Source organism: Leptonotus elevatus, unplaced genomic scaffold (genome assembly GCF_054856555.1).
Source record: "Leptonotus elevatus isolate MCC_2025b unplaced genomic scaffold, RoL_Lele_1.0 HiC_scaffold_78, whole genome shotgun sequence".
NCBI lineage: Eukaryota > Metazoa > Chordata > Actinopteri > Syngnathiformes > Syngnathidae > Leptonotus > Leptonotus elevatus.
The window spans coordinates 10,001-20,653 of record NW_028233745.1 but is presented as its reverse complement, the minus strand read 5'-3'; the positions used below and the strand labels follow the sequence as shown (position 1 = coordinate 20,653).

The 10,653-nt window shown below is 43.7% G+C and overlaps 1 protein-coding gene across 1 annotated transcript in view; it reads right to left on the bottom strand.

The window, feature by feature from the left end:
• Positions 1-852: 852 nt before the first annotated feature.
• Positions 853-10,653, bottom strand: part of LOC147154248 (plexin-C1-like) — a gene marked incomplete at its 5' end in the record, with an annotated part of 11,963 nt that continues 2,162 nt past the window's right edge. The window contains 12 exons of the mRNA XM_086066744.1: positions 853-1,541; positions 3,227-3,301; positions 3,376-3,516; positions 3,576-3,723; positions 5,150-5,313; positions 5,387-5,482; positions 6,531-6,565; positions 6,818-6,890; positions 7,041-7,141; positions 8,931-9,099; positions 10,066-10,212; positions 10,513-10,653. The exon at positions 10,513-10,653 is cut by the window's right edge and continues 58 nt beyond it. Coding sequence (XP_085922870.1) covers positions 1,422-1,541; positions 3,227-3,301; positions 3,376-3,516; positions 3,576-3,723; positions 5,150-5,313; positions 5,387-5,482; positions 6,531-6,565; positions 6,818-6,890; positions 7,041-7,141; positions 8,931-9,099; positions 10,066-10,212; positions 10,513-10,653 — 1,410 coding nt within the window. The remainder of the gene's footprint in view (positions 1,542-3,226; positions 3,302-3,375; positions 3,517-3,575; positions 3,724-5,149; positions 5,314-5,386; positions 5,483-6,530; positions 6,566-6,817; positions 6,891-7,040; positions 7,142-8,930; positions 9,100-10,065; positions 10,213-10,512) is intronic.

Sequence of the window (10,653 nt, the reverse complement as noted above, 5' to 3'; positions counted from 1 at the left end):
CACCATAAGAGGTGTCAGAAACAGCGCCCAGGGAGGAGTGATTTGATGGGCTGGCTCTTCATGCCGCTGTTGTGCTTGTGATGAGCCACGGTGGATGAGGGCTTCTGTCTACTTAGGTTACTCAGAGGGCGATAAAGAACATGTCATGTTGTGTTGGTCTAGGATGAAGGTCGGAATCTGGGGGTGGATTATCCGGCTGACGTGTCACAGAATGCTCTTGAGCCTTGGCCGGACATGTGACAGGAGTGGCAATGTTGGTCGGTGGTCCACACTCTTGTTGCGCATTAAAGGATCAACCAGATCCTTAGGGGCGGGTGACCTCTAGGACCAGCTTGACTCCCCGCCGCGTTGCTGCAGAAGGGATCCTGTCCTCAGGGTGATCAGGTCGCGGTCAGCCGGTGAGGGCGGTGGCCGCGGCTCGGTGATGTCTCTTGAAAGACTCTGACATGTTGGATACAGCTGGGATTGGGAGGCTTTCAGACCCTGTGAAGCTCGTCAAGATATCTAATGATTTTTCTTTATTTTACTCTTAAGAATGACGGAGGGTTGTTGGAGAAGGCGCTGAAGACGATCGGAGCCGGATGGACCACAGACCCTTCTCGGAGGCCAAGTGAGAAGTTCTGGGAATATGCGTAGCACTAGGTGACGGTTAAGTATGCACGACACACACGACCGGTATTATACATATATGTTTATAACGAAATTACCATACAAACATCATTGGTATTTATTTGAATATTATTATTCTTGATATATATATATATTTCTTGATGAGCCTGCATATAGTGTTCAACAGCGCCATCAGGTGGGGCCCGGTCCCAAATGCAGAGCCCTCACTGGATACGATACAAGTCTTTTTAACAGTTTGTAGCTTTAATTTTTTTAGCCTCGACATCAGCCACTTTGACGGAAAACAATCAAGACAAAATAAAATGTATTTGCTAGGTACACATTTTTACAGTGCACAATACGAAGTTCAATTAGCTGCTAATAAAATAGCCACTGACAGTTTAGCTTGTCTGCCAAAACAAGTAGCTGTCCACCTCCAACATGCATGCATCAAATTAGCTTGTTCATCTCACTAAAATATTTCACTAAACATGCCCCAAGTAACTTCACAAACTTTGTTTCTTCACATTTGCACATGAAATGACTTCACGAACGATTTGTGAGATGATACATGGAGGTGTTGCTTTTGCTGTACGCCTCCTGGACCATCGGTGGCGTGGGAGCGGAGGAAGAAGCTGAGGACGAGACATGGCTCCCTGGTCCATGGTTGGGTGTATTTTTTTTTGGTCCATGGTTGGGTGTTTTTTTGGAGGGGGGTCTTGAGGTGTGTGGAATTGCAGGTAGGACACTTATTGATTCACAAACTTATACTTTTATGCAAATACACCCGTAACTTTTTAGTCATTGCCAGGTCATTTGTCGTTGCTTAAGGTCCAAGAGCAGCTCCTCAGTCCATCAAACATCTCTCTCACCCGTTGCAGTTGCTCCCTCACCTCTCCGGGGGCACCGTCCTCCTCCAGCTTAGCCACAATCTGCAGGAGGAAACAAAAGTATCACCTTATGTAAATGTCATGTTTTCAAGCCCGAAATCTTCTTTGTAATGACATGTTCCATCTTACTTGTCTCAACACTATACTCAGATTCATTTTCAGTTTGAGGAGTAAGAATTCAATTTAAATTGATTAATCCAAATTGTTTTCAATCATCTAACATACTCTTGCAAAGAACATTTTTACTTGACTACCACTTCAATGGGACAGTTTGCAGAGGTGGGCACGTCAATGAATTTTGGGTGTCTGTCATTTATCAATCGTCAAGAGTTGGGACACCCCTCCGCCATTGTCAATTATTTTAAATCGAACCAAACTGTCATTCTCAATCTACTGTCCGTCTGTCGCCAGTCTATCATTGGTGGCTTGGTTGAAGCGCTTCATCCAAATGAGCACTCAAGTCAAAGAGTGTGTCTGGACACAGCAGAAGGAACAAAGCAGCTTTAATGATAGCTCAACTTTGATTTACAAACCTTTAACACTCAATGAGCCCGCTTGTCATTCTGACAATACTATCTTTTCCTCACTAATGTCACCACATATAGTATGTGCACACACTAGTAACTGTTGCAAATACTGCCATGCATGGCCCATGGACTCGATACTTCCCCTTTTTAGGACCCTTAGCTGTTCAGTAACCTGCCTGAATTCAAATGGTGCACTGAAGGACCACCCTTAGCTGTCCAACAACGTGTCTTATGTCAAATAAACAAACAGAGCACTAAACTAACGCCTAAACGTAATAATAATGAGGAATTGACAACAGGGGGAAAACTTGATTATCTCGAGCTCTAAAACACGGCCAGCTATCAATATTGTGACAGAGCCAGAAGAGAGAACCACTGTCAAGAATGGTGTGCCAGGAGTATTTACTTGTTTACTGCAGGCAAAAAAAAGAGTGGTTTGCCCACAGTCTGAGGAAAAAAAGTGGAAGTACTCAGCGAAAGGATCCGTTAGTACTGACCCGGTTCTTGATGATTACATTGACAGGCGAAAACCCACTTCCATCAATTTTTCCGTTTCCCGTCAACTGTTAACTCATTGACTGGCAGCCATTTTCACTGAAGCAACCATCTTCGCTCCCGGATTTTGACTGATTTTGCAAGGCCCACATGATATTGTTTTGTATTGCTAGAAAACATGGAACCTACCAAAAGAAAGATTAGAGTCTCTACATTCATCAGGAAAAAAAGTATATTAATATCTGCTTCCGTTTTGCAGCAATTAGCATTAGAATATAGCTAAGTTTCATCATTATTCACAAATCTGTTTAAAACTGTGGGAAAAGAGCCTTTTACAATGGCCCTAGTTGATCTCTTATACTCTGCTGCCATCTGCTGGCCGTTTTTGTAATAACTACCATTGCTTCAGTTCAGAGGTTGCATCAAAGCCTCTGAACTATCCGGCACTGCCCTCCGCTGATTATCTCCACTATGCTTATAAATAGGTCTTTGGGACCATGGCGATATTTAAAATAGAACGTACTTATGCGTGTTTGGGAGCAAATGAGTTAATTGTCAACAAAATGGGTGTCCATCATTGACTGAATGCCGTCTGACAGTTGACCTGAAAAGAAAGCAATTTGTTTTGCCAAATGCGGATGTCAACCTTCTTACGTGATACTGAACTTGTGTGACAATGCGTAACAATAATGAGACTGCACGGACCTCTTCCAAGTATCTCTGCATCATCTTGTAGAGCTCCTTGAGGGCTGCTCCTTCGTTGAACTCGTTCTCATGCTTCTGAATGTCAACACACACATTCCACTTACATTTGTCTTTGCTTCTTTGAATGTCTTTGTTGCAGCCGGTCACACCTTTGACTCCTCCCGCAAGAAGTTGTGGAATTCCGAACGCGCGATTGGTGGCTGCTCTCGGATCTGCCAGTAGTAGGTTTTCACTTCCTGTTTGAACTTGGGAATGTCTTTGGCATACAGCAGCTTGTTGGTGGGCGCGTGCTGCAGCAGAGAAATGTTCAACACGCTTGCGGTGGCGGTGACAGTCGACGAGTGTTTACCTTCCCCAGCTGTGTGTCGCTGAGGGAGAAGGAATCCATGAAGGCCTGAGCGGTGACAGACAAGCAGCCATCCAAGTGAGGACTTTTGTCCATGTCGAAGACGAACTGAGGGTTTTTCAGGATGTTCACCCAGAAGCGCAGAGGTAAACTACAAATGGAAATAAAACACACTGGAGACCGGGAGCACTTCTTGTGTCAACTTGATGATGGCTGTCATATTAAAACATCATGTCAGATTTGAATTATTATACAAAACTTGTTCTATTCAAATTGTCTGATTTCAACATCTTGACATGACCATTTGAATAGGACAAGTGTAGTATGCAAACTTGTATGACGACTTCATCTGTAATATGATGTGATGGGATATAATAAGTCCTTAATGATGTTATGGATACTACAACCTCATTTATAATATGTACAGTATGTCTATTTATTAATATCACATGGATGGTATTAGTCAGACATAATCTGTATAATATGATTTAGGATGAAAGATTTTTTTTTATGCCTCCCTTTTTTTTTTATCTTACTACACAATGTTTTGTAAAACACGGTTATTTTTTATATGAGCCTTACCATACAGGGATATTTTTTTAAGTCTTACAAATAGGTCTGGACAATTATAGAAAACAATAATTATCAATATCAAAACTATGATTATAGACTTGCGCCCATACATCCCTTCACCTTGAACACTTTATGCTTGAACATTATTCTTTTGTCAAGTATAAAACAACGTTGTCAAATTCAAGTTTCTTGCATTTTCATTCATTTTCAAACTTAAGCATTACATTACCCTCTTTATCATATTCATATTATCTTATGTTATTTTTACATGTCTGGGGAATGAATGATCTAACCTGGGACTAGGGACGTAACTATATCCAAACACAATATGATACTATAACAATACGAAGGTCATGATACGATAATTATCACAATATTGTGGGGAGGTTGGCGATATAAAAAAAAAGGCACAATATTGTAAAAAAAAAAAAAAAAGAGCTCTTCCACATATTTACTCATTTTTACAAGCATATTAGGTTCCGCTTCATCTGACCATAAGCGTGGATTTTAAACATAGAAGGGCCAAAACATCCCTTGTGAAAATTTAACTGCACTAAAAAAATAGCCACCAGAGGCTGCTAGAACTGCACAAATGGAAATAAGCCTGACTTTTTTTTTTTTTTTAACAGCTGTGCTGCTTTTAATATCGTGACATGACGATAAGAAATGAAAGATCACTTCTTTGATCTATTTTTGCACATCTGCTTATTACAAGTCCAATTTGTTTGTTTTGGGTCTAACAAGTTGTTAAGTTGCCCTTCTTCTTCACAGTGAAAAATATCTGTATAAAACTTTATTTATTTGAACTAAGTCGGTGGAAGATTTGCCCGGCGCTGTAGTGCTTTCGCAGCTTAACTTTTTTTGTTGCGGCTTTGTTCTGCTGTGGCTTTTCGTTAGTCAACATGGCACTGGTGTGCAGAGTTTGTTGAATCCACAAGATGAAGATTTGAACTACTTTTAGAATCAAACTTTGCATTGGTGTAAAACAAAATGGCATATCCCACCTATTGGTCTTCCAAATGTGCAGCACATCTGGATCAGGGATCTTCATGTTATCTGCTTGACAGTCCAGGAAGTCAAAGAAGTATTTGACAGCCAGTGGCGCTCTGCAGTTGGGCAGCCCCCAAATAGACCTGAACATGTTCTCCACAAATGAATGCACTGCCACCTTATAAGACACAGACACACATTGTGGATTATATGCAGGAAAAAGACAAACTTTGAGGAAACATTGTCACAACCTTGGTTGAAAGCAGTTTGGTGAGGTGCACTTCCTTCAGTTTGAACTTCTTCCTCTCTGGACTCATTCCCCTGTCCTCGTCCACGTCGGGGTCAATCTGCAGGGAACCTCGTGGCTGTCATTGACGTGTCATCATGGCAAAAGGGTGCAGGTGGATCGGAGCAGGGGGGATATAACTTCCCTCTGCTCCATCTCACCTGCTCCCAATTTTAAAGCACCACACACACACACACACACACACACACACACACCCCCCCCCCCCACACACACACACTTGTATATACACTGGGTGGGGTCACATCCACGGTGTAGGGGTAGCTCGCCAGTCGGCGAGCTGACAAACTCAGTAACCGGGCCGGCTGGGCCTGGGGTTCAGGGGACCCTCCTGTCTCCCGGCGCTCCCTTCCCCACTTCCATCCCACCACGCGGCTGGAGGTGGGGTGGGCGCGGGGAATCCTGGGTTTACTCTCCGGCCGGCGGCCCTCGCGGGGGTCCGGGGGTTGTGCCCTGGCGCTGCCAAGGCCTGGGGAGCCCTGGGGGGTTGTGCTTGCCCTGTCCTGTCCGGGGTCGACGGCTCCCTTCTTTGGTGGAGGTTTTTTATGCATGCCAGATCCACCACACCAGCATCTACCGGAATTCAAACACAATCTGCTTCTTCCTCTGGTCGCTGAATCGGTGGAGGCTGATGTCTGTGGCTCTCACTCTGCTTCATCTATCCTTCCTTCCTTTCTTTAGTCTTTCGAGGTCTCTCTAATTTGTTGTAATTTACATGCTTCTGGGGTTGGTGAAAGATTCTGGTTTGTAACCCTGTGTGTAGTAGGTGGTGTCTGGTCGGGGCTGGATTTCACTTTTCTTTGATCACTCCTCGGGTCTTCTGACAACTTCACAACTATCGGGATTCTGAAGTATTCGGTTTAGGTGATGGTATGGGATTTTTAATAGGTTTCAGGTGAATTAATGAGCACAAACTCACACGCACATATGCACACACACACACACAAAAAAAGAGAGCGCAATGATGATGCCATGTTGAATCGGTAAGATTACCGAATGAACAATACTGAGCTATCTCAAAAAAAAGAAAAAGAAAAAAAATTAATGGCAAAAGCGTGATGGTGCACGTGATGTTGCAACCAGCCGCTTACCAAGTGGAAGTATTTCCCTGAGAAATTGTGATAATCTGGAAGGAAAACATGAAAGGAAGTTTTAACTTCAAGATGTCATCATAAAAATGTAAACTTGACATCATGTCATTCAAAATACTACACACATAGATTTTCTTATAAATAATGTCTTCATATAGATCATGCCATACCAAAAATTATGACATTGACATTACAGCATGGTAAAATGCAACTTGAAGGCCTATTTAATGCCAAAAAGGTGCATTTTATTTTGCATGTGATGATGTTGGCTTTTGCCAGCGGTTCACCTTTCAGACTCCTTTGGGGGTTAACAGAAGGATTTCTTTTCCAAAGCACCTTGATGGTAGCTCCGTCTGGAATCTCCACACAAAAACAACACAATATAGTGAGCAGTACCTCATTGGCAAAAAAACTCTTGAATATAATGCAATACAGATACAGAAACACTTGAATTCCAGTGTTGCAATTGCAGTGTCATGCATATATTCAGTATGCTGTAAACATTGTCACCTTGTAGTGCTGGAGAGTGTTGAGCATGGTCACCTCCCCGATAACTTCAGAGCTTGCGTCCACCTCTTCAAGAGCAATAAATACTCCATCCCTTTCAAACTCTACAATACAGTACAATGATGGCATTACATACTTTTTGTATAGACAAATACAACTTGAAATATCACATTTGAGCAATTTATAAGCTACTTTAGCTACCTTACCTGCTACGGCTCAACATCTAATCAAACACAAACTGACATTGCAATGTAGTGAAATGGAATTTTCAAATCACAAATGAGGCAATTTTGAATTTAAAAAAAGGTTTCAATTTGGTTGATCACAAGGTGTATATATGCATAGTTTATTATATCAATATACACTGCAGAGTCCACAAAAGTCTAGTGCTTCAAAGTGCAGTCCACATGATTCCATATTATTATTTGATGAAATGTAAAAAAGTTCAAGTGATAACATCAGAGATTTGTTTGCATTTTTGTTGTCGTCAGACTTATGACTTTGCGATTTATTATTCTATTTACACCACACTTGTTTGATAGAGTTTTGTAAAGTTGTCATGAACGCTTGAAAGACTGCACATCAAAGTGCTTAGTAAGCTCTGCCCCTCTGTTGGCTGCTGGGTGGCGGCTGCGTCTTCGCCGTTCCCAGGGTCTCTTGGGGGGTGTTGCGTTGCGGAGCTCTCCCTGGTGTTTGGGGTGGGCCTGCGGGGGTGCCCCGTTCCTCCCCCTTGCCCCCCCCCCCAGCCCGTCCTCCGCCTCCCTGTCCCTTATCCTCCTCCCCCCTCTCTCTGCTGCCCCTTGCCCTTCGTGTCTCCTCTCACGCCCCCACCCATCCCCCCCCCTGGCCGCCTTACTCCCCCTCCCTTGGGCCGGGGGCTCTATCCGTGGCCCGGGTCTTGGGGCTCCGGGGGCCGAACAGGCGGGTGGGGGTGTTGTGCCTGCCCTGCTCCGGTGAGCCTCCTGGCACCCACCTCGGGCGGGCCCCGGTGTCCAGGGGGCGAGCACTATCGCCCCGCCGGGCTGTTCCCATATGCTTGCCGGGGTCCCGGTGGGCGGGTGCGCCTCCTGCCTCCACCCGGTTGGGAGGGGCCCCGCCGGTCGCACCTCTTAACTCACTGCACTAGTTTTGCACAAGCGCGGGCCGTGTTGGGGTGGGGGGCGCTCCTGGCTGGTTGAGGGCTCCCTAATTTGTTGGAATTTAGATGTTTCTGGGGTTGGTGAAAGATTCTGGTTGGTAACCCGGTGGGTAGTAGGTGATGTCTGGTCGGTGCTGGATTTCACTTTCCTTTATTTTCTTTGATCCTTCCTCGGGTCTCTTGACAACCTCACGACTCTAGCTGGATTCTGAAGTATTCGGTTTAGGTATTTTTAATAGGTTTTAGGTGAATTAATGAGTACGCACGCACACATGCGCACGCACATACTCACGCACATAAAAAAAAGAAGAAAAAAAAGAGAGAGAACGCAATGATGATGACATGTCAAATCGGTAAGATTACCGAATGAACAATACTGAGCTTTCTCTTAAAAAAATAGAAGAAGAAAAAAAAAAGGGAATGTGCTTCGTATGGCGACAACTCCAATTGAAGTAGATAATTCATTTGCTTTCATTTTAGTGTATCCCTGACCTAAAACACCCAAAATATTTATGTATATAAAATCTTTGTTATTGTAATACAAAATACATTTATTGCTGGTGATGATTAAAAAATACATGAAAAGAGGACCTTGAAAAAAAATCTGATATTAAATTGCAATCACAATGAGGGGGAAAAAAAACAATCCAAATGAAATAATTTTTCAAAATCGTTCAACCCTACTACCTAACCAATACTTGGGCACGTACATATCCTCACATACTGTTATTATTTGTTGTCTTGCAGACTCTTACCAATGTAAACGCTTGTTTGCGGGCCGTTGTAAGGGAAGCCAAACTTGTCCTTGAAAGTGTTGAGGATTTTCTCTTTGGCCTGTTCCACCGTATCACAGTTGAGCGTGAGCACCTCCAGGGGCTCGCTGATCTCGCCGTCACTGCCCACCGCAAACTGCACCTTCAGCCTCTGCACACATGACGAGTCAAGCGTAAGGATTATGTGACAGTGGGGCGCAGTGGCTTTGTTGTCTGTTGACTAATCACTCTTCATCTTAATAATAATAATAATGCATCAGATTTATAGAGCGCTGTTCTATGTTCTAGACACTCAAAGATGATTTACATTGGATACGTTATTCATGCGCTCACACATTCACACTGGTGGCGGTAAGCTACTTAAGTACCCACAGCTGCCCTGGGGCAGGCTGACGGAAGCGTGGCTGCCAGTGCGCGCCTACGGCCCCTCCGACCACCACCAAACATTTGCACCATCCATACACCAGTGTGAGTAGCACTGAAGGCAATGTGTGTGAAGTGCCTTGCCCAAGGACACAATGACACACGACTTGGGAAGAACAGGGATCGAAAAGACAACCTTCTGGTTACTGAGCAAACCGTCTCTACACCCTGAGCCACGGCCGCCATACATCTTGTGTTGGAGGAAGTCAGCAAACTGAGCTGTTCCAGATAAGATTCACATGTTGAGGCTGCTTACAGAGGAGTTACTTGAGGACAGACAGCAAATATTTCAATCAAGGATGGAGCCTTTATTTATTTTTGTATTATTTGATAATAAAAGTGTAAAAAACAAAGTGAGTCTAAGTGAATGTTCTGCAATGTACAAAACATTTTGATATGATTTAATTGATGGTCATTTAGACACACTGACTTGCAAGTTTCAGTTCTTTTTGGCTACTTCCTTCTCTCGTCATGAATAAATAATCACTTTGCTGTAAATGAACAATTCTAATGGCCTCAATATTCAACGTCTCATACTATTTACTCATAAAATTGAAATAATGCAATACATTATCCAGCATTTTATGTAGTGGAGAAAAATGATAATATTTTCTAGGAACAAATAGCAGCAGGAGTTATTGTGGGGTTGAGGGGTGTGAGGAAAGATTTTCTTTCATTCTCAGAATGTTTGTACCAGTGAGGTGAAGTCCTGCGCCTGCCACAACAGCCAGTCCTCGCTGAGCGTGTACAGAGCTTTCTCCGTCACACGGTCCACCGGCCCTCGGGCCGTCTGCTGCATCAGGGCGCTCACCAGCAAGAACAAGTGCTGGCCCACACTCTCCTGTATGCAAGGCCAGAGCATCAAGTGTCAAACAGCAAAGAGGAATTCATTGCAGGGAGAAGTAGCACAACCTAGAGTAAGCGTTTACTCAAACGCTAACTGAAAAAACTGAAGAAACAAAAGGACTTCCTTACTTGCGTGCGGTAGGAGGGAACAAGACAAACGGCTTCAAAGTTAATGTTTAGACTTTTCATAACTTCTTAAATGTACCCAAAACTCAAACTACACAATCAACAAGGTGGGCTCCCATTAAATTACAGCTGCTGTATGGCGGTGAAGAAGAGCAAAAGTGCAACAGACCCTCAAGAAGCCGTAAAGGCATATGGACATCCAGTTGGTGAGGAGTTTCTCCACAACGGACTCAGTGCAACGAAGCAGCATTTTTGGCTGAGCGCTGCTGTTTTTCTGCATCAAATCCTTCAGCAGAAGCTCCATCACCTT